The sequence below is a fragment of the Felis catus genome, chromosome F2 (genome assembly GCF_018350175.1).
Source record: "Felis catus isolate Fca126 chromosome F2, F.catus_Fca126_mat1.0, whole genome shotgun sequence".
Taxonomy (NCBI): domain Eukaryota; kingdom Metazoa; phylum Chordata; class Mammalia; order Carnivora; family Felidae; genus Felis; species Felis catus.
This window is the reverse complement of record NC_058385.1, coordinates 9141160-9165643: the sequence shown is the minus strand read 5'-3', so window position 1 is coordinate 9165643 and position 24484 is coordinate 9141160. Positions and strand designations below refer to the sequence as shown.

The 24484-nt window shown below is 41.1% G+C and overlaps 1 protein-coding gene across 7 annotated transcripts in view; it reads left to right on the top strand.

The window, feature by feature from the left end:
• Positions 1-23964, top strand: part of BPNT2 (3'(2'), 5'-bisphosphate nucleotidase 2) — a 36720-nt gene extending 12756 nt beyond the window's left edge. The window contains exons 2-7 of one of the 7 annotated variants that reach the window (XR_006592810.1): positions 4211-4373; positions 5596-5691; positions 16258-16419; positions 17899-21514; positions 22104-22165; positions 23830-23964. Coding sequence is in view for 2 of the 7 variants with exons in the window: in XM_006943232.4 (XP_006943294.2) it covers positions 4211-4373; positions 5596-5691; positions 16258-16419; positions 17899-18170 (693 nt within the window). In the remaining 5 variants the exon portion in view is untranslated. Of the gene's footprint in view, positions 1-4210; positions 4374-5595; positions 5692-16257; positions 16420-17898 lie in introns of all 7 variants that reach the window. The other 6 variants (XR_006592811.1, XR_006592808.1, XR_006592809.1 and 3 more) reach the window with 6 other exon arrangements.
• Positions 23965-24484: the final 520 nt, after the last annotated feature.

The window sequence follows — 24484 nt, the reverse complement described above, 5'->3', positions numbered from 1 at the left end:
ACATCAAGTTTAAAAGCTGTGCACAGCAAAGGAAACAACTAAAGGAAAAGGCAACCTATGGAATGGCAGAAAATATTTGTAAACCATGTATTTTGATAAGGGTCTAAAGTCCAAAATCTATAAGGAACGCATTTAACTCAATAGCAAAAGAATAAGTGTGATCCAGTTTAAAAATGGACAAAGGACCTGAATACATATTTCCCCAAGAAGACCTACAAGTAACTGTCAGTTATATGAAAAGTTGTTCAACATCAGTAATCATCAGGGAAGTACACATGAAAACCACAATTGAAATGTTACCTCACCTGTTAGGGTGCCTATTATCAAATAGACAAGAGGTAAATGTTAGCAAGCATGTGGAGAAAATTCTGAGAGCCCTTTTATACCATTGGTGGGAATGTAAATTGGTATAGCCATTATGGAAATACTATGGAGGTTCCTCAAGAAATTAAAAATAGAACTACCATATGATCTAGCAATCCCACTTCTGGATATATATCTAAATGAAATTAATATCTTGAGATATTTGTACTCCTGTGTTTGTTGTGGCAATAGTTACAATAGCCAAAATACAGAAATGATGGATAAGTACTGATGGATGGATCAGTATACACACACACACACACACACACACACACACACACACACACAATGGACTGTTATTCTGCCATTAAAAAAACACTCCAAAAAAATGTTGAGCTCCTAGAAACGGTGAGTGGAATGGTGATTGCCAGAGTCTAGGGAATGAGGGAAGAGAGGAGGTGTCGGTCTAAGGGTGTAAACTGGTGGTTATGACTAAGATGAGTAAGTTCTGAGGTTCAAATATATAGGAAGATGACTGTGGTTAATGATACTGTATTTTAGTAGATCTTAACTAGATCTTAGGCATTCTCACCACAAAACAACTGATAGATGCAGTAGTTAACTTGATTGTGGTAGTCGTTTTACCACCTATCAAGCCATCACACTTGATATGTATGTGTAGCTCTCTCAGTGAAGCTGCAGGGAAAAGCCAAATATGTCACCAGTGCCACAGTCGTAATTATTCCGGCATTAAGGTAAGTCTTGATAACTGGTAAGGAAAGTCAGCCCACCATGATAATTTCCCTCCCCCGCCCCTGTCACCAAAATGCCTTGTTCTTTTTCCAAGAAGCGGTTTAAAAAAAAGAAGAAAGAAAAAAAAATTATAGGGATTTCGATTGGAGTTGCATTAAATCTATAGTTTACTGGTGGGAGAATTGACATCTTTGTCGTTTGTCAGTAATTAATATTTTTTGCATACAGTTTAATTTTCTCTGTACTGTTTTTGCACATCTTGGGTAGATTTATTTCCAAATAATTTACTTCTTTTGTTAGTTGAAATGGCTTCCATTTTTATGTTAAATCTGTTTTTTTTTTAGTATCTGTCGCTGGTAAAAAATGCGAGTGATTGTTAAATACCCATCTTGTACCTAGAGACTTGGCTGTGAAAGTTCTGTTACCCTATAGTTTATCTACAAGTTCTTTTGGATTTTCTCAGTAGCAAGTCATGAATTGCATGTTATGACTTCTTCCTTTCTATCCCTTTGCCTCTCTACGCTCGCCACCCTCCCTTAGCGTTCTGCAACGGCTAGGACGCCGTGCACGCTGTTCGCAGAGGTTATGATGGAGGGCAGCTTGATTCGGTGAGGTGCCGGCGGAGTCCTTCACCGTCAGGTTTCCATCGCCACCCTTACCTCCGGCTCCTTCCTCCGGGCTCACTCTGCTCTGGCCGCACTTGCCTCCTTGCTCTGAATATACCAGCACGCTCCCACCTCCCGCCTTTGCATTTGTTACTCCGTGGGCTGGAAGGATGTAACTTCGGATGCCTGGCGAGGCTCACGTCCTTTAAATCTTCACTCTGACACCGCCTTTGCCTTAGCTACCCTGTCTTCGAAAACAAACAACTTTAGTGCAGCGTGATTTTACGTATCAGTATCATTTGCCCGTTGCAGATATCCAGTTCACTAGTTTTTACTAGATTTGCCGAGCTGTACAACCATTGTCATTAATCAGTGTTACGTTTTCATCACCCTACTAATATGCCTGTGCCCAATTACTACTCATCTGTGTTCCCACCCCTACCCCAGGCAACCACGGATCTACTGTCTCCATAGATTTGCATGTTACAGACATTTCACTTTAAATGGAATCCAGTATGTGGTCTCTTGTTTCTTATTTCACGTAACATAATGTTTTGGGGGTTCACCCTTGCTATAGTATGAATTGTGTCTCATTTCTTTTCATGGCTGAATAGCATCCCACTGTATGGATGTACCGCATTTTGTTTATCCATTCATCAGTTGATGGACACTTGGTAGTTTGTAATTTTAGGCTAGTATGAAAAATCCCGGCCACCCTATCTTAAGCAGTAACCCTTCTGCTCTCCTACAACATGCTTCCGGTGCTTCTCTGCTATATTTTAGATCTCCTTGTTATCACTATTCAGCATATCACCTGTTTCACTCATTTGTGCATCGTTTAACTCCTTCCCTAGAATCGAAGGGGCACAGGGGCAGAGATTTTTGTCTCAAGTTGATCACCGTTGTACATCGGTTCTGGGAACTGCCTGGCATGTAGTAGGCAATCAGTAAAATTTGCTGAATCACCAAAGGGATAAGTGAATGGATGAATTGGATGTTTACACTATATTAAAAATATTTTTTTTTATTTAAGTGGCTCTATCTTTCTGGAATATTACAGTTTTTAACTTTCTCTGCGACAATTTGGGATAGTTCAGGCACTTTCCAGAGATTGCTGGTATTTGTAGGGTTTTTATCGTGTGTGACTGTTTACTTATGTAGTTGTCAGCGTTATCATCACTCTGACACTGTGGTATGGGGTCTGGGCGTGCCATCACGTGCCGCACAAACACAGTGATCTGCTGTGGAAAGGGAGCTTGTCAGAAAGCACAGTACCCAAAAGCCTGCCTCGCTTCAGTCTTAATCCCTACTGGAAATTCACATTTTGGAGACATTTTTCTTGCGTGTGGATGTTATGATTTGATAGAGGAAGTCTTCTGATAAGGTAGTACCTGAATAAGTTGACAGTCTGTTATTAACCCAATTCTTAAAATGCAGTCAGTTCTTCAGGTTGCCTCATTTAGGTGTGTCGTTATTTACAAAAGTAAATATAAATGTAACATATTAATTTTAATTTTTTAAGCATTTGTTTATTTTTGAGAGAGAAAGAGAGACAGAGCGTGAGCAGGGGAAGGGCAGAGAGAGAGGGAGACACAGAATCCAAAGCAGGCTGCAGGCTCTGAGCTGTGGGCACAGAGCCCGATGCAGAGCTTGAACTCACCAACCTCGAGATAATGGCCTGAGCCAAAGTCGGACGTTTAACCAACGGAGCCATCCAGGCGGCCCTGTAATACGTTAATTTAAATCATTGTTTTACAAAGCAGGGTATGTTTTAAGTATTCATTAAGAAGCTTACTGTTGAAAGCAGTGGTTCTCTACTCCCCTATACCTTTACGTTTTTATATAAGTCAGATTTATTTTATGTTTTAATTTTGTGTTCTAGTAAATAAAAACAGAAAATTTGACTTTAGCATTTTATCCTGTGACTTACCTTTGGTATAGTGAAGAGAAGGCTCTTTTTTGTCTGTCTGGGTTACTCATTTCAGCCTTGTTTATATTTTATAATATGCTAGCTTATTATCTGTTTTCATTATCTCCAGTTTTCTTTTTTCTATTGATCAAAGCTATATTTTAGATGATTACTTTTCTAGGACATTGTGACTCTTAGCATTCATGAATTATCTGTTCTAAAGCATATTTCTTTCAAGTCCATTGTCACTTTTCTCCTCCTTATAGTTACCGCGTTCAGTTCAGTGTTCCATAATATTGCCGATCTGTTTTCACACTTTAGATCTGTTGTTTTTTATGAATATCATTAAGCTTTAAATAGCTTGTTTCTTTGATGATTAATCTCTCTATATTTCTCTATATTTGGATTCTCTGAGGCAATAAACTAAACTTGAATATTAAGTTAAATAAATAGTACTTGAAGGCAGGATGTTGCTGGAATTTTTTATATTTTTCCGTTTTGTAACGAAATGCTTCAAAATAAACATACGGATTTACCGACTTCCAGTGGATGCGATTCGGTCTGAAAAGTTTCTCTCATGTTTTCTGAGGGGGTATTTCTTCTTTTTAAATGTTTTAACTGTCATCTATTTTTGGTGCAGATAAATACTGAGGAACATGTAGATGCAGCTGATCAGGAGGTTATCATATGGGACCGTAAGATTCCTGAGGACATCCTGAAGGAAATCGCCACCCCCAAGGAGGTACCAGCAGAAAGCGTTACTGTCTGGATCGATCCACTGGATGCTACACAGGAATATACAGGTGACTTCACATGAAAATTCGCTTCAGACTTCAGATTGTCATTGTATATTGGAGAATCAGAACAAAGATGGGTGGTATATACATGGTGGGTAAATACTTTACCAATTTGGCACAAGCCTTTCCAATTGGGTTTTAAGACAGAGAGCTGGATTCATGCAGTGTGGTGTGAAACCTTTGGATGGACCCAGGTATTCTCAACCTTTTTCTCCCCCCAAAACCACTATATTATGGCATACTCCCGTTGGTGGTCGTGATTCACTCTATCACTCACTGATCCTTCAGTGAAAGGACATTTTTATCAGTCGCAGCAACAAAATGGTTCCTGTTGGACACCTGTTTCTTGAGGTGTTTGTTTACATACTGAGTTATTATATATTGAGGTGTACATTATTCAGGTATTTATTTATGTAGCCAGAATATAATATTTACTCGTGATTTGAGGAATTGAGGGTTTATTGCATATACATTTATCTTTAGAATTTAGAATTCAGGTATTTATTTATGTAGCCAGAATATAATATTTACTCGTGATTTGAGGAATTGAGGGTTTATTGCATATACATTTATCTTTAGAATTCAGCGTAGTAAGTCGTAGGCATCCAGGGGTAAGTAAGTAGCAACATGGAGAATTACTGCCCCCACCGCATTTTCATTTTTGTTGGTTTGTATTGTTACCTAGGCCTAGCTCAGATTTCATTTCTGTGGATCCTCTCTCTTGCCTTGTTTCTTACACTGAGATATCCAATGCTTGCTTTTTCTCTGCTCTGTTGGTGTATATAGTAAAGGTAATTGCTTATCTATGTGCCCTCCTTCTAGATGATAAGTTCTTTGAATGTGGGGCCTTCTACTTTTTCATCTTTGTGTTCTAGTCCTTGAGCACTGACCTTGATTGACCCATAATAGACACCCAGTAGGTAACTATTTGGAGAACAGGAGGAAGACACTAGGTGTCTAATAGCAACTGAAATTAGAAAATATTTTGCGGAAGTAGGTAGTAGAAATACAGAATATTGAGGGATTTTTTAATAAAAATGTTTCCTAAGCTGAGATTGGCCTGATTATATAATAGTGATAATAAATGTGAGCGCCTCTCTTGTGCAGGAACTATTCTAAGTATTTAACTTGATTTTCAAATTTAAAACTAAAGTTTAAAATTACTTACTTTAATAATAACGTATGTTATTGGGTTTTTTTGTTTTCTGTGTTTTTTTTTTTCTCCTAGAGGATCTTCGAAAGTATGTCACTACTATGGTGTGTGTGGCTGTGAATGGTAAACCTGTGCTAGGAGTAATACATAAGCCATTTTCTGAATACACAGGTAAGAGTTACACTAGACCTCTCAAGAGTTAACGTTACTAAATCATGTGTCTATAGTACTTACTGTCTTACCAGAATCGCAGCTGTAGCTCAGTAATTACCGAGGTCAGTCCCACCATACCTCACCCTTTCATTGGATACAGTGGGGATTTGGTGTTGGTAACGATAACACGTAATGAGGCAGAGCTTTCTAAACTCTCTTTAGAGGACAGAAACCGTGAATGACCATGAGAGATGGAGAGTGTTGAGGAATCCAGTTGGGCACACGCTGTGTTCCTGTCTGTTTCTCTTGTGCTGTGGCTGGGGCTAAGGTCCAGGGCTCATATACATTGGATTCCACGTGGGTTCTGAGATCTATCATCCAGTGGCCTTAGCCAAATCTGTTGTCATGTCAGGAAACTGTGGTGGTTAAGGGCAATGGCAACCTGGCAACCTCAGCATCAAAAATGGATGGTGTCATGGGGACAGTCTTACTAATCAGGCTAATCCTCGTGTAGCCCTGGACACCATTCAGAGCTCCATTGGACCCTTGGCTCTCCCACTGTCTTGATGTGGTCATGTCTGTTAGCTTTGTGCAGAAGGCAGATCAGATCTGTGATGGTCACATTGGGAGTTGAGAGTGTGGAGGACCGTGCCAAAGAGCTTTCCGTGCAGCTTGGGATGACCTCGCCCAAGGCCTTGCAAGTGCCAGTGGACTGTGGCACATAATGGACACAGCCATTATGCTGTGGTTCGCTAGAGAGACTAGCCACGGTCTTAGGAATAGCAGTGATAGCGTGGACTGTAGTTACAAGTGCAGAAAGACACCATGAGTTGTCATGATGTACAAGTTGAGGGTGACAGTTAGTGGTGTCAGCGGTATCCTTGACAGTCTGAAGGGACTCCTCATACTTTGAATCGGTAGTTCCCATCAAGAGTCCTTTTGGCTCCACTCTGATGAGGTTCCTGATGGTGACAGTATCCATTTTGCCAGCGCCAGCATTGACCAAGTGTAGTGGGTCGAATAAGGCCCCTTTCCAATTCATTTTCACTCCTGTGTGTGTTTTTTGTGGTTGCCATAAAAACAAAAACACAAAAAACCCACAAACTGTCTTTGAACAACAGATATATAGTCCAACACAGTTTTTGGAGGCTTGGAAGTTTAAAATCAGTGTTTTGGCAGAGAAATGCTCTTTCTGAAACCTGTAAGGGAGAATTCTTCCATGTTTTTCTCTTAGTTTCTACTAGTTTGACAACAGTCCATGGTGTTCCTTGGCTTCTGAACACATCACTGCAGTCTCTGCCTTCATCTTTTCACGGTATTCTGCCTGTGTATCCGTGGCTCTGTGTGGCTTCTCTTCTTACAAAGACACCATGTTGGATTAAGAGTCCACCTCCCCGGTCATGACCTCATCTTAGCTGATTACATCCACAGTAACCCCATTTCCAATAAGGTCAGATTCTGCTATGCTGGGGGTTAGGGCTTGAACATACCTTTTGGGGAACATAAACCCATGACATCAGAATTTTAGAATCTACCTTATTTGGAAGTCAGGTCTTTACGGGTGTAATTAAGGTACCGGGATGAGGTCCTCCTGGATTAGGGTAGGTCCTTAAATCAGTGAGAGTGTCCTTATAAGAAACTGAGGTTACAGAGACACACGGGATAAGAGGATGGGATGGCGAAGGCACAGAGATGGTGGAAGCTAGGAGAGAGGCATGAAATGAATCCTCCCGTAGAGTTTCCAGAAGGATTCAACCCTACCAGTATCTTGATTTTGACCATTGAGCCCTTCGGCCTGTGAGAAAATACGTTTCTTTCCTCGTAAGCCGCCCTGTTTGTGGTGATGTGTGGCGACAGCCCATACGGCACTGGCGCTTACTCTGGCCTTCTCCGCTGCATGTCGGTGGTGTGGCTGCCACTGCCTGAAGAAGCTGGCTCTCTCTTGGGGCGCCTGGGTGGCTCCGTCGGTTGAGCGGCCGGCTTCGGCTCAGGTCACGATCTCACGGTCTGTGAGTTCGAGCCCCGCGTCGGGCTCTGTGCCGACAGCTCAGAGCCTGGAGCCTGTTTCCGATTCTGTGTCTCCCTCTCTCTCTGACCCTCCCCCGTTCATGCTCTGTCTCTCTCTGTCCCAAAAATAAAATAAAACATTGAAAAAAAAAATTAAAAAAAAAAAAAAAGAAGCTGGCTCTCTCTTGGGGCGCCTGGGTGGCTCCGTCGGTTGAGCGGCCGGCTTCGGCTCAGGTCACGATCTCACGGTCCGTGGGTTCGAGCCCCGCGTCGGGCTCTGTGCCGACAGCTCAGAGCCTGGAGCCTGTTTCCGATTCTGTGTCTCCCTCTCTCTCTGACCCTCCCCCGTTCATGCTCTGTCTGTTCTTGTTTCAACAATAAATAAACGTTAAAAAAAAAAATTAAAAAAAAAGCTGGCTCTCAAGTGGACAGAAACGGAGACAAGGTTAATTTTTGATGACTCTTAATATTTATTTGCTTTGCAGAATAACCTTGCGTCCCAAATTCCAGCTGCTCTGAGATAGGCTGAACATATACTTGAGTGCTGGCTCTGCGTTTCAAGACCACATCTGCTTTGTGGTGTTTGACTTTTTATCTTCTTTTCATAATTCAGATAGTTTTTACAGTTGACAGTTTGATGAGCTACAAAAGATTGAGGCCATTACTGCCGACAGGGTGCCTTAAAATAAATTATATAACTGCCTTATGGTTTGTGGATTGCTTTCACATACTTCCTTTAATCCTTACCGAGTAAGTTAGGATACGGGTTGGGCCGCTAATTTAGGCTTCTGTAACAAAATGCACCAAAATGCCAGAGGTTCAACAAAGTAGTCGATTTCTCCCCTCTCTGACAGCGTGCATGCAGGCGGACGGGCATGCAGGCCGCTCTCGTTTGCTGTTTTTGCTGTGCTCGGTTTTGCTGCCCGCTTCTGCATGACTGAGGATGGCCCCCTGCTTCTTTCACATTCCACCAGTGCAGAGGATCCAGAAGGGAGACGTGGAGGACACTGTCCACTCAGGGTTTGACCTATAAGTTGCACACATCGCTTCAGCTCACGTCCCACTGACCAAAATGTGGCTGAAACCAGCTGCAGGGGAGGCTAAGAAATGTAGTCTTTATTTTTGGTGGGCATCCAAGCATCCAGTTCAGGGATTCTGTCACTTCGGGGAAAGTAGGGCGAGTGGATATTGGAGCATAACTCAACTTAGCAGTATTGCTACGTTTAGTGTAACTCATGAGGGAAGGATACACTTACTACTGATAACTCCCACTTACGGATGAGAAAATGGAACTCAGATATGTTCCTTGATATGTTCCTCAAGGCGGAGCAGTCAACCTGACAAATATTACGCAAATCAGTACATCACGCCGTTTTCACAACTCCACGATTCCTAACATTTGGATAGTGTTTAACCATTTGAAATACACCCAAGTTCTCTCATTTGAAGCTTGTGATAACTCTGTGACAAAGCAAAGTGTTGTTATTGCCATTTTTTATAGATGAGAAAAGACGCTGAGCAGCTCTTATGAAAGCCACATAGTTCAAAGTGTTACAGCAAAAGCTAACTACTCCTTATTAATATCTGATATTTGTTTAGTATTTTCAAAGTTTATGAAATGTATTGACCTTCATTCCAAATTCAAAATACCCCTGGAAAGCGTATAAAAGATGAATTACGGTGACTTCCAATTTAAAAAAGAGAAAACAAACATATAAAGGCGATGTACAAGGCTTAAGTCTTTGAAGTCCTGTCTCAGTTTTTTTCTTTTACTTTTTTTTTTTTTTAATTGAAGTATAGTAGACTCCTCCTTTGACAGTGTTCCTCATTGCCTGTCTGTATCAGTTAGGGTTGCATTTAGCTGCATACAAAATAAATCTGATTACAGTAGGTAAACAAGTAAAGGTTTTATTTTCCTCACGTAGTGAGATGGCCAAAGGGCAGGGTGCTTCAGTGGCTTTATGATCCTCTTAGGCACCAGACTTCTTGCTTCTTTTCTTAGAAGGTGGCTCTTTGTTTGTAGCCTCACGGAGATGGGTGCTTCTAGTTACAATGGCTCTGTTCCAGGCTGGGAGAAAGAGGAAAGAAGACGGACGAAAGATCTCTTCCCAAATAGTCTGTGTTAGGAAAGAGTAGCCTGAAGCCCCCTGCTTCTTCATCTCGTTGGCCAGAGGTCACATGGCACCCTTAGCTGCAGACAGCCTGCTGCTCCAAAGAGAGTAAGAATCGTAATACAGGAAACGCAGAGAAAGTTGACACAGGATAGGCAAATAGATTCACATTCTTGGAGCCCTGATTTCCACATCTGTTCATTCTAGGGGTAGGGGAGAATAAGAATAATAAAATGCCCATGAAAAAAAAATATTCTGTAAGAACATGTATCCTCTCCCCCTATAGTCTTACCTCCTTTAAAATAAAAAAGCCAGAAGTTTCTAACTTAGGAACAAGTTGTGTTCCAAAAATGTTCCTGTAAGTTATGATAAACTGCCCTGTTCTTCTGTGAGGCAGCCGACTTGCCCTGTATGCTGGAACACACGGTGCTTGCTAGTGAGCGGACATTCCAGAAGAATCGATATGTCCTTAATTAGGTGCGGGTTGACCTGCTATTCCTGGATTGAAGCTTTGTTTGGCTTGTGTCCTCTTTTTGGACTGTTATTTTCAGATCCAGCCTGTGTATTGATGTTGGCAGAGTACCAACTGTCAAGTATTAAATGTTTACCAGAATTTAGCTACACTTGACTCTAATGGGAGCTAGATAGTATTGTTATTGGCAGTAGTCAGAGCCAAACTGATCCAAATCCTTATCATACTTAGCTAGAAGTAATTCATTGCCTTTGAAATTCTTAGAAGCAACAGATACTTGCATAGTATTTTAACAGAGTAACGTATAAATGTGTAAGTGTAGTGTATCCACGCAGGGGAAATTTGTAGCTGTTAGGAAGAAGTTACAATGTCTGAGGTCTGTGTTAGCAAAGTACCAACCACTTTTTATCTCCCACTGGGCTTGCTTCCTTTCTTTCTTTCTTTCTTTCTTTCTTTCTTTCTTTCTTTCTTTCTTTCTTTCTTTTTTCTTTTCTCTTTTATTTTTTACCATATCTTACAGATAGAATGAGTCCATTCTTTTAGCTGCTATTTTACCTTTTCATGAGTACCTCTTCACCAACAATCATTTATTTAAGAACCTACTGAATTTTTAAAGTGCTTGAAATAATTTGTCTGTGTAAGTGTTATAAGAGAATGTATAGAGATTATGTAACATGAAGTATACTTTTAAAATATTAAATTAGTAATTCTTACCTAAATTGTTCTGATACTCTTCAACAAGAGATACTGTCTTTATTCTCTTAGACAATACTGACCTCTAGAGATGTAGCACTGTAAATTCACTTCTTAGTAGAACCATGGTTTTTGATCATTTCTAAAAAGAATTTAGAGAATTTTTTTGTTTTTTCTTCTTTCTTGTTTTTTAACTTTTATGAATAATTTCAAACAAACATAAATTGTACTGAATTTCCACATGCTCTTTCCTCTGGATTTAACAGTTGAACATTTTTATGTTTGCTTCCTTTTTTTTTTTTCATGTGCTTTAAAGAAAATTACAAGGATCATGACAGTTTATCCCTATATACTTCACTGTGCATCTCTAAAAAGGACATGTTTCTACATAACAGTTCTGTTAATATAACATTAAAATTGATCCAATACTCCTGTTTTCCCTGGTTGTTTCTTTTCTTTTCTTTTCTTTTCTTTTCTTTTCTTTTCTTTTCTTTTCTTTTCTTTTCTTTTCTTTTATTTCATCTCCTTTCATTTCATTTCATTTCATTTTATTTATTTTGAGAGAGAGAGAGTAAGAGTGTGTGCATGAGTAAGGGAGGTGGAGAGAGAGAGAGAGAGAGAGAGAGAATCCCAAACAAGGTCCACACTGTCAGCACGGAGCCCTCTTCGGGGCTCGAACTCACCAGACTGTGAGATCATGACCTGGGCTGAAAACAAGAGTCGGATGCTTAACCAACTGAGCCACCAAGGCACCCCTTCCCTCAATTGTTACTAAAGTGGATTTCACAACTGGTTACTTCAAACCAAGATCCAGTCTTATGACATGCATTTTTTTTGTTGCTCTGTTAAGTTCTCTTAATCTAGAACAACCTCTAGTCCTGTTCTTCCCTGTGACATTACTTGTTGAGATCAAGTTACTTGTTACATAATGTCCTGCTCTTTGGATTTCTCTGATTATTTGCTCGGGGTGTCCTTTAACTTGTTTATTTTTCATATTCTTTTTCTTCTAAAGTGCAAATTAGATCCGAAGCCTTGACTGGCTTAAGGTTAGCATTTTTGTCAATACGTTGTAGATACTCATCATGTACTTCCTGCTGCATCATTTTACATGACGTATCCTATCTCGTCTCATTACTAGTGATGCTAAGATGTTTAAAGTGGTCATGACTAGATCTGCTATAAATTATTTTTATTCTCTGGCTACAAGCAGGTAGTCTGGAGAAATACTTTGGCACCGTTTGAGATCAGGATTCCATTAAGCCTTTCACAAAATAGTTTTAAGATCTATTAAAGCTGTGGGCCACCTGGGTGGCTCAGTTGGTTAAATGTCCAGCTTCGGCTCAGGTCATGATGTCACAGCTCATGAGTTCGAGCCCCATGTCAGGCTCTGTGCTGACAGCTCAGAGCCTGCTTCAGATTCTCTCTCTCTCTCTCTCTCTCTCTCTGCCCCTCCCCTGCTCACACCTCTGTCTGTCTCTCTCAAATATAAATAAACATTTTTTAAAAAAAGACCTGTTAAAGATGTAAAATGGAATTTTCTAATTCTGTGTGTTTTTTCAAAAAAACTGTTTTCAAAACTAAAATTTGTGTGTAGAGCAATTTCATCAACTGGAATTGTTGATCCTGAAATGTAGTTCCTACTAGAAAGACAAAATACATAGTTAACTTTTTTTTCTTTACCAATTTCTGAGTAAGGACTTTGGGTAAAAACGACCTCCAGCGGAAACAGATGTTATTTTTTCCAGGAAGAGCAGGATTTTTCCTTTATTTTTTTAATATCCTTGACATCTCATGGATTTTTATGTATTCAGTGTGATTCAACCTACAGTTATTATTTTTAAGTTAAATTTGTTCTTTTTGTTGCCTACTCTTTATTAAAATACCTTTGTATACAACTTTTTTGTTTAAATGCCATTCATTATGTAGTCCTTAGGTATCGTCCGTTGGGTCTCCCCTATGAGCAACAAAGAAATGAGCTTCCTTTAGCCTCCTTGACCACCATCCCATTTTAGTCAGTCGTAGCTTTTTCGACCTGTGTCTTTCTGCTCTTCAGCTCTTTAGATTTACATGGTATCCTTTGACTCTAACCAATCAACTGTGATTGGTTTACACACTTTGATTCTTACACACAAATCATTTACATGCTTTGATTCTTCCGAAACCTTATTCCTGTCTTTGGTTTCCTCTTAAATCCCCAGTTAAATTTATTCAGTGCTGACCAACAGTGCTTTTGCTGAGTGTTCTTCAGTCCTCCTTCAGTTGGCTAAAGCTCACCCTCTGATGGATTACTTCAGAAGAGCTAGCACATAGCTGTCCTTCCTATTATCTGAGTTCTTAACGTGTTAAAAGCTCTTCCTGTAGCCTTGATACATGAAAGACTCAGCTACTTTCAAACTCTTTGGTTTAGCCCTCTATCTTTGGGTGGTCTAGCAAATTTCCATAAACTTGAGGGCTTACAACAACAGAAATTTATTTTCTCGCAGTTTTGGGGCCAGAAGTCTGATACCAAGTTGTTAGCAGTGCCGTGCTCCCTCTTGAAGACTTTCCTTGCCTCTTCCAGCTTCTGGTGGTGTGAGACATCCCTTGGTGCCCTGGTTTGTAGACCCATCACTCCATGCCACCTCCTTCCCATTCTCTCGGTCTGTGTTTTGTGTGTCCTGTTTTTGTAAGGACACCAGTCATTGAATTTAGGGCCTACTCTAATCCAGTGTGACCTTGACTTGAATTACACCTGCAAAGACCCTGTATCCAAATGAGGTCACATTCCAAAGGTTCCTAGCAGGCATGAATTTTAGTAGGACACTGTCTTACCCCCGCTGCACTCTTTTCTCTTGGTTACTGGTAGAAAATATTGAACTGATTAATATCTGTGCAGGTGCACGTTGAATCCCGTTGGCAGCGAAGCCGATAATCCGATTTTCTTTCCTTTGTAAGGAGCTCGGTATTTTTGCCTGGAGTGCCAAGGAACTTTATCTTGAAAGTCTAATAATAGAAGTCTGATAGATGTCAGATACAGAGTTGGCTTTCTGGGCAGATGTCTACAGAGTGTGTCTCTCCGTGTGGACATTTCGGGCCTCTTTTCTTTCAGGCATGATCTTTTGGACCGTAATTTTACAACGGGTTCTATCTCATGGCTCCTGGTTCCCTTTTTCAGAGACCTGCTAATATGTATATATTGACTCTTCTTCCGCTGACGTCTGTGTGTCGCCTTCTCTCTGGTCCCTTTAATCAGTTTTCTCGTTTTCGCTTATCCTTTGCCGTCCTCCTTGCCTGCTCTGATTTTGGGCCACGCTGTTGCCCTTCCGTATATCCCACCATCTAGGGCTAAGTCTTCAGCCATCTTGTGTTTCTGTTGTTGTTGTTGTTGTTGTTTTCAATTTCTTCCCCGCGTTACGCGAGGGCCCATTTCATTTCACTATGTTCCTACTTCTCTACCTGTCCTCAGTTGTTGTTTCTTTGTTCCATGGTGTTCTTTTGGGTTTTTTTTCTTGTTTCTTTCTTCTCTTTCTTTCTTTCTTTCTTTCTTTCTTTCTTTCTTTCTTTCTTTCTTTCTTCTCTAGAATATTGTGTTACCGTTTTATTCTGCGTGATCTATGAGCATTTTCAAGTAGCCCGGAACGTTTCGACCTTCATTCATTGTGTTTTCTTCTGGTTTCAGCGGACCTTTCAGTAGTCCGCGTTTCTCATTCCCGTTTGGGCCGCCGCATGGCCGTTGCGGAGTTGTGGGAAGGTGCTTGGGTGGTTCTCAGCCCAGGAGCTTTCTTCTCGTTAAGGTGAGGAAGACATTATCTTTGTTAGCAGGCATCTTGTTTTGTTTCCACCCTTCTGCTTTCTTATTTCAGGAGGGCCCTTATCTCCAACTCCTCCTTTTCTTTAGTTCTGTTTGCAGTCTCCCGTCTTTGTCTCTCGTGGAGACACTCATGGAGACACTTCCCGATAGGTGTTGTGTGCCGTCAGGACTTCACTTGGGCTCTGTGTCTTCTCCTGGCCTCCTCTTGCCGCCGCTCTCTTGCCACATTTCAGGCCCGCTTTCAGGAGTTCTCATCTCAGCTGGGACCTTTTCCCTCTGGGGAGAAATCCCGGCCACTGTTCTCTGACTTCTCCCACCACCGAGAGTCCTCCAACCCCTTGGCATGTCCGGAGCTCCTGCCGCAGTCCCCACCCTGGGATCAGCCGCGGCACTCATTCTGCTGACCTTCAGTGTTCACTTCTCTTCTTTCTCCGAAGTTTGCGTTTGTGACCAGTCTCCATCTTCTACTGATTCCTTAGCTGTTGATGAAGGGTGTTCGTATTTGTCCTCCTTGTTGCTGTGTGTGGTTTTTAGAGAGAAGTGTGACAGGAGTCCAAGAGCCTGCCATCATCTTCGGAGAACTCAGAAACCCCGACTCCCCTCACTTTTTTGATGTTTTCCTGCAGCCGGGAGTAAGTGGTAATGCAGCTGCTGTCGTCCGGACAGCATGTAGCCATGGCGGACTGTTTTTCCCCGTGGTGAGTGACTGCTAGAGCACCAAGCTAATGGGGATGATTCTGAGTAAGTCCGTTCTCTTGTATAGCTTAGTAGTCACTGAGGAAAACTTGCAAGCCGAGAAAAACATTTCAAGCCATCTCGAGGGTCTCCTCACTTTCTTATAAGTTCCTGTTCTATTTCGAAATCTAGAGCATTTTTTTACGCTCTCTGACAAAGCAGATACGTAACCCTGACTCCCCCCTTGAGCTGCCTTATGTTTATAAAGCTCCCTTAGGAGATGGGTCTGATATGCAAATAATTGAAACTACGAACGTATCAGAAATAGAGGTAGTATAGGAGCAAAACCTGTTTTAAGTTGTTAATTATCCAGGGTGACTAGTTTTGCTGCTTATGTCCTAGGTGGTCACAGGTGGGGTTCCCCAGGAGCCAGACTTCTGATGTGGAGATGAGCAGCAGGATGTTTCCTGAAGAGTTATTTGTGTAGGGGAGGGGAAGACGCTGGCCGAGCTACAGGGAGATTGGGGTGCAATCCCAGTGAGCACTCAGCAGCTCACAAGGAGCTCTGGAACCTGGGCGTCGTTAAGTCTTTAGTAGCCACTGTCTCTGGTTGGGCAGGATTACGCAGCCTTTTTTAACTTGGTCTTCATATTTGCCTATTAGTGTAAAAAAAATACTAAATACTACTCTGGTTCTCAGAAAAAAAATATTTCCGTTTTGGAAAAAAAATACAAGCAATTCTGTGTAAAAGGATATTTTTCCAGTCAACACTTTACATTGAGTTTTAGTTTCAAAAAGCTTCAGTGCTGTTAATGGGTATTATATTTGCTTTTCAGCTTGGGCCATGGTAGATGGTGGGTCCAACGTGAAAGCCCGCACTTCCTACAACGAGAGGACCCCGAGGATCGTTGTGTCACGCTCCCATTCGGGAATGGTCAAGCAGGTTGCTCTTCAGACTTTTGGAAACCAGACCACCATTATCCCAGCTGGTGGTGCCGGTATGTTCCTACCCCCCTCGTGGCGCCGGTGCCCCGCGTCCCCAGCACGATCAGGGCTTCTGTCAGGAGGAAGGTTCGCTTGCCCTGTGCTCAGGAAGAAAAGGGAGGATAGAGCGTGTGCTCTCCCGACAGGCCTGGTCTCCTACTTGGTAATGTCTGGGGTGGGATCTCAGTCACACATGCCTTCGTATGAGCCACGGTGTCAACGGTAGCGGCACGTCTCAGCCCGGTGACTCCCGCTCCTCGAACACTGAGGCGGCATCTTCACGTCAGCGGCATAAGTCATCGCGCTGGGAGCTTCGCTGCAGGAGTGTCAGCGAGGAGAGGGGAGATCCAGCACATTCCGATACTTCGTGTGTCAGAACGATGCCAGGTGTCATCATGAGGGTCCCCAGAGTGGCTGATCCGCGGGTCACTTTCGACACCTCTGAACTCTTCAGCCTTCGTGTCCGGGGCGAGCCCGAGTCTAGTGGCCGCCCAGCTCGTCGCACGTTGTCTGCCGTTTTATCGCCTGCGTTACTGATCCGGGGTCGGCTTACTCTCTCTGAAAGGCCAGCTGTAAATGTTTAAGGCTTTACGAGCCACATATGGACCCTCTTGGATGTCTGGGTTTCTGGCACCCTTTAAAAATACAAAAAACCATTCGTGGCCTTAGGGTTCTACCAAACCGGCACGTGGCCTGGATGTGGCTCACAGGCCGTTTGCCTCCCCTTGTTTTGAGTGCCGTCGAATAGGACAGAAGTGTTTTAACTCCAATGAGTAACGCGTTGTGGTCAGAAACGTGTGTTTGAAGACCTTTTCACCACAGTAATAAAGGAAAAAGTAATGCTGATTAACTTTTAAGCCCAGTAATTTTAATTTAGTGATTACATATAGGTACCTTACTTAATATGACTTCATTGTTTTCTTATAAGCTCTCTGTTAGGCTGGTTACGAAAGGTAAGGTTCAGAATACCTGGTGGGAATGGGATAAACCAGATTCTGGACCTGGTTTCATCTGTGTGTTTTATTATATTATTTTTTTAAAAACTTTGCCTCATTACAATAAGGGCTTCAGATTGTAGTGCTTGGTCTTTCAAATCCAGCGCTCGTGGGTATTTAGATGGATTTAGCTTCAGTGTAGTATTCCGTAGGAAATGAGACATAGTGTATGTATCATTCCATAGAAAACAACCACAAAGTAGATTTAAATTTAAAAAATTATAGACGTGTGTTTGGTTACACTTAAGAATAGCTTCGTAAGTTATTTTGCAGTATATTTTCCGCTCATTTGGGTTTAATGTCTGGCTGTTATTTGAAAAAATAAAAATAAAAAGAACAAAACTATTTTGAGATAATTTTAGACTTAGCCCTTGCAAACACAGTCAAGAGAACTCCTTCACGTCCTGTGCCGTTACTTTTAACAATGTACTCTTAAACAGGAAGCTACTCTCTTTAAATCTTGGGAATAGTAACTTACATTCTGTGTTCATCTTTTAGGTTATAAAGTCTTAGCACTCTTGGATGTACCCGATAAGAGTCAAGAAAAAGCTGATCTGTATATCCATGTGACATACATCAAAAAATGGGATATATGTGCTGGCAACGCCATCTTAAAAGCCCTTGGGGGGCATATGACTACCCTGAGTGGTGAAGAAATCAGTTACACTGGGTCCGACGGCATTGAAGGAGGGCTCCTTGCCAGCATCAGAATGAACCACCAAGCCCTGGTCAGAAAACTGCCAGATCTAGAGAAGACAGGACATAAATAAGCAAAGCTGATTACAGGTCACAGCTCTTCCCAAGTTGAACGGTCCGCCGAAACGCCGGGGGCTTCAAAGCATCGGTGCAGACTATGCATGGTTAAGGCCATCCTGAACTTTCCGAAGTATTTATGAAGCATCAGAGACTTATTTTCCCTGTAATAGGATGGAAGATCAGGGAAAATGGGTTGCTTCGTGTCTCAAGTATTGTCTTTATTTTTGAGACGATTTTCGTACAGTTGTCATACACAAGGCGCATATATATATATATATGTATATATATATTTGTGAATTAAAATCTACAGCTGAGTACATTGTTCTGAGTCACCATTTTCACACAACATCACGAACCTTCACTGTTTGTTCGTACTTTCATATAGAATTGGGCTGAAGAAAGGATTGATTTTGTGTAGATTTAATAATTACTTTACAATTGTATCTCATTGAAAATAAAGTTATTGGGGGTTTTTACCCCTAATGCAGATAGAAAGCACAAGCAGCCACACATTCGTTAATATGCAACAAATGCTCTATTTATCTGTTGCTGAATATTTCTTAAGGATTAAAATAGAAAAAGCTGAAATTGTTTTTATTCTTTGAAATTTTAATAACAGGTTCACCAGCTAGTCGAGAATATAGCTGTTTGATGGTTGAGTTGTAATTGTAGTTTCCGTGTGTGTGTTTTGTTTTGTTCTGTTTTCTTTTGATACAGAACAGTGTATTTGTACCCCTGGGTTCAACGTTTCTGCCATCTTCCTATTGATTTTCGTTTGCTCTGTGGACAGTGCATGGTTCCATCCTTTCCCTCCTGACCAACATTTAGTTTTAACTCATAAGGTCTGGATTAAGGTTTCAGGGTTAGCACTAGGATTTTGGTACATTTTCTCATTAGGGATAAATGATGCACTATAAGAATATAAATGGTTCTATTAATTGACTTATTTGACAATTACATGGCTTAAGCTAGCTTTCGTTATTTTAAAAAACTTTGTTTTAGTACTTTTTAAACAATTTGCCAGGTTTGAATGTAGAGATTCTCTCCTTATCAAGAATGATTTCTGGTTGCTTTTACCGTTAATAAATGCACCTAACCTAACTAAACTCTCAAGGTAGTAACTTTTAAGATACTTTGAAGTTTCCATTCGGATTAAAATAATGATGGTTAATGTTACTTTTTGATTAATTTTTTAAAATTCGGTGTGTGGAATCTGGTTGGAAGAAAGGCGGTTGAGTCTTCACTGAGTCACTATAATTAGCCCCTTACTCTGTGAACTGTCTTTCCTGGGGATGCCGGATTTCTCTCAGTGTGAGATCTGGAAACTTTATGTAAACAAATACCGTTATTTTATGTGACTTCATATTTTATAACATTCTGATAAAGGGGGAGGGATGGCTTATTTTGTTTTCTTTAAAATAGCTTTCCATTTATTTTCCTATCTTGGAGGTAAAATTGACCAAAGAATGGACATCCTCATCTTGTGGGATGTGCATACAACTTTAGGTCTGCGTTTTACACGGTCTCCAAAGCCCTTTACTTCCTCATTAGGGACTTGAATCCGGTAGGATGCACGTGTTTCTCCTCAATATCCAGCAGCTGGTCACCAGTCTGGGAGTGGAGTGGGCCTCAATAGGTAGGATTTTGTTCGATGAAAATTCATGCAACGTTTTGGTAGTCGGGACACTTGGTATTTAAACAGGACTTAGGGATTCAGAACAGAAAATCGGAGAGCTCACCTTCCCACTTGGCAATGAAATGAGAACACTTTTTCTCAGGAGGGATGGCAGAGGCTTGTATTATTTCCAGAGTCCGTGGTAGAAGCAGTTAATTCTAAGGTGTCAAATATGGGGAAACAGGACCGGCATACTAGGAACCGGCGTCTGATTGGGAGTTGTTGGTTGTTTTTGTTTTTTTGTTTTTTTCAGCAATAGACGGAAACTTTCTAACTTCATGGAAATGAAACTAGTTCATATTAGCAAGCATGACTGCTTTGGTTTTATTTTTAATTTCATTAATCTGCATGTAGATAATGACTTGCGAAGGGCTTGCGTGCAAAAATTAAGATATTGGCTGGCAGTTAAATGCATTATTTGTATAATTTATTGGGTAGAGGCTAATTACTAATGGTTTTTAGGTGCTTTCATAGAGAGTTCGTTTTCAAATTTTGCTTTTGTTTCCAAAAGTCAGTCTACATTACAGAACTAATAGAAGTACAAAGAACAGTGTTTATATTTATTTATGTGAGACATTGTGCCAGAACATACCAGTGAAACACCATGAATAAGTAAGGCATGTAATATCTCCCAGAATTACAGAAATAAAATCACTTCTAAAATGTAGCACAATAATTAGAGTTTAACTTTTAGTGACCCTGAACCTCCCTGACTCCTGGCCTTCTCTTTCCTTTATCTTTACCCTCATTGAGAGCACAGTGTTCCCTTAAAATTTGAGTTTTACCCATCACATTTAGTAAAAACGGACGCCAGTAACCTCAGAACTTATCGGCCGTCCCCTTCCTCTGCCCTTGGTCTTTACCTTGTTCTCGATGCCCTCAGCCCCTTAATGTTCTTCGCTCTCTGCCCCTCTTTCTTGACCAGCACTCTTCCCCAACGCTCAACCCCTGAATTCTCTCATAGACCTACTTTTCTCCAGGTTGGCTGCTGAGATCTCCCGGTAGAACGGAGAGCTAGGTCAGTTCCCAAACAGGGAGACGAAGCCTTGTCAGAGTTCCGGTTGACTGTTACTTTTCAGAGACGTCTCAAAAAGTAAGGGAAGATCACCTTCAAAACCACAAAGACCCGCCCTGTCAAGGCTAATCCGGTGCTTCTGTCTATACGGAGCACTTCTTCAGATCCGTTCTTCACAGAAGGAAAATGCAGTCAATACGAGAAGTAGGTGTATAGGCCTGCTTAAGAAAACTTGCGTTTCCTGTTCGTTTTCACACTTCTGTCCCTATTTCAGCGGAGATTACCGAGAGCCTACGAGACGGATCATTTCTGTCCGGTATTCAGTTGCCGGGCAAAATTCTTTCCCCCAATTTTAGTGGTTTTTCTTGATTTTAAATCCGCATTCAAGTGAATTATTTATGGCTGTATGATGAAGCTGAGAAGTGCTTTGGTTGATGTGGTTGAAGCAACAATTGTGCAAATTCCGTTTGCGGGGTGTGCCCTTGGAATATTGTGCAAATTGGGTCAGAAGAAGTGGGGGAGGGCGGCGGCTAAGAAGAGAGTCCGGAAGAAGAACAAGCGTCCAGGGGAGGGGAGGGGAGGGAGGCCGCAAACATCTGCCCCCAGAGATGGGGAGCTCTGCCCTGGTCTCAGATGCTCAGAAACTGGATCTTACTCGGGCTTGGAAGGTGAGAACTCTCTCTGATAGCCCAGCATCAGTAGAGAGCTGGGGTGCCACTACGCCCTGTTCCCCAGAAAAGAAAACATCCAGCTTGCCTCTCCTTGGTAACACCTTGAAAATGGCCTTCTGGAGACAATCTTTGGCAGGTTAAAAATAGAAACCGCTTGGATCATTCTAGCTGCAGCTGTTTGCGTTGGCTAGGTGTTGACTGGTCCTGGATAGAAACGGCGATTTTGCGTTTTTGATCCGGGTTGAATTTAAGATGCATTATTTTCAGTATATGCCTACAAAACGTCTGTCTTGTAACTGTTGTGTAAAATAAACCTATTCTACGGTTTCATTTTTATCCTAAAAAAAAGTTGTGCCTTAACAATAGGGCATTGTATGTTAATAAGGGAAAACAAAATCTTTTTTTAATAGATGGGGAAAATAGGAACTTTTTGCCATTAAAATTTAAGTTCTTTTAACATTTTTAATATTAGAGTTGGGGAAAATTCATTAAAGTTAAATACAATTGATATAAAATTATTTTTGCATAATCTAGCATTTACAACTGAAGTGCGTTTTTATAAGAACTGGCATCTTGATGTATATAGGTCTGAAATGATACTTCATCCTTTGGTTTTTTTCATTTGAATCGATACAAGACCAGGGTAAGGTACGTTTTGGTTTTTATTTGACTTTTAAATCATTTCAGTGTGCTATTGTATCTGTTCTGCTAGTCCTCTGAGTTGCTTTGGTTTCTAAAAATTAGCTATTTGTTCGTGGTACCATATCAATAATTTATTGATGCTAAAAAAAAAAAATACTGTGTGTCACGTGACTTAAACCAGAACAGTTCCTGGATTGAAGTGGGGAGGATGGGGGGGGGGGGCTTCCGATTAGCAGTTACTAAGAGGACAAGAATTGAACTTTGTACTTCAAAAGAAGGTTTTGGCTTTATGAAGTGCTGTTTATGTGAGTTGTTTATTTTCATTTTATCAAAACCTGGCAGGTGTTAGCATTCCAATTTACTGTTGGTTTCTTTTTAAAAAAAATTTTTAAAGTTGGATGGTGAATTAATTCTGTGGGAAAATGAGGTTTATAAGTAGTTTGTTGTTGTTGTTGTTTTTTTTTTTTTGAGATAATACAAGCCAAACTTTTAGAAGTTAAAGCTGATGAAGAATATTAAAACGTTACATACTGTGTTTGTACATGTTCCCTAAAGTATTATAATTAAGGTAATTTGTGTAAATCACAAAAGCAGAAACTGTGATGTTTGATTAGTAGTATGTTGCGTTAGAATTCCTCTTGGAGTATGTTCTATGCGTAGTAAGTTATTCAGGAGGGACGTGCTCATCCTGTATTTTTTTAAATAGGAAATACAGCATGCCAAAGTCCTTATTAGGTCGGTTTACCTACGGGGACTTCCATCTCTGTCCCCAGATTCTCTCTCGTCATCATTTATGCTGAATTGAGGAGGTAACGTTTGAGGACTTTAATATCACGTGTAAAATATGGACTTCTACTTTTGTGTAACATGACGTCTTCCATTGGCAGGAACCAAAGCTAGTCGTAGAGTCTAACAAGAGACACCCTGTTCTGCCATGATGAACTGCGGTGCTCCTGATGGATTTTCCCCCCCATTTGATGATGTTACTTAAGCTACTAGAGGTGTATATACACGGGGTTGAGTTTACACTAAACTATAAAATGGTGTTTCCTGTTCATGTCCCTGTCTCTTCAAACTTTGCTTTCTTAATTGACTTGACTCCTGTGGATCTCTTCCTTGTAATAGGCTAACGTCGATGAGAAGGATTAAACTAAACACGCCCCTTCCCTTCGAATACCCCTTCCCTTTTGACACATTTAAACCTAAAGGGGAGCTAGTTCATTTGCTGTTGCCGAGACCTGCCTAGACCCCAGAGTTTTCTTTACTTGGCATGCTGTATCCTGCCTCACCCACACCACCAAATTTCAGGGGGGTCCCGATTTTAATCTCTACTGAGAGGCAAACTCTCCTCCCTCCATGGCTTTAGAGCAGTTATTTTGTACCTCACCTGTAGCACTCATGGTTCTATGTGCTGTTGTAAACTTCTTAAGGACAGGGATTATGTCTTGGTGATTTTTGTATTTCCACCTCAGCCCCAGCAGCTAGCCCAGTGTCTTGAACAAATTAGGTGCTTAATGTATGTTGAACTGAACTGAATAAAGGGTTACTACTAGCATAAGCATTTCTCATGCCTCAGTTGTGTAAGCTGATTGTTTTGTTAACTGCAAATATTTATGATTATCACCCCACGCACTAAATTAGTTTTAAAAGTTTTGCTTTCTTTCCTTCAGATGCTACCCCATGGACGTTTATCTCTAGAAAATGTGATTGCTTCCAACGAAATGACTATCCCAAACTCTCTGCCCCTGGACATACGTTGCCAAACTGAAATTTGAATTTTCTGAATAAATTGGTGATGTCTGGAAGAGATGGTGTGCTGCACCTGCTTTTTTCCTCTCTTTCTGTTTTTAAACTAGGGTAACACACATCCACAGATTTGCCGTTCTAACCATCTGTAAGTGCACAATTCAGTGTCATTAAATACATTCACAACATTGTACAGCCTCCACCACCGTGCTTTTGAAGAAGCCGTTCATCATCCCAAGCAGAAACTACCCATTGAGCCACTCCCCATGTCCCCTTCCCCTCAGCCCCTGGAGCCGTCTATCCTGCTTTCTCTATGAGTGCATCTGCTTTTGAACGCTTAATTTTCCGGGATTCTCGGTCTTCTCACACCGGGTACAGAAAAGGCGTCTGTATGAAAAGGGGCATACAAGGCAAACATAGCCATAACGGAAGTGTAACTTGCATTCTCCGATGTGTTTAATTAAGGTGGAGGGAGGATAGAAAAAGAGCAAAAGAAGCAAAGACAACGAAATTGTGGGAAGGCAGTGATAGAAATCACACGATGAGAAAGATCTCCAAGGCTTTTGTACTCCTCAAGTC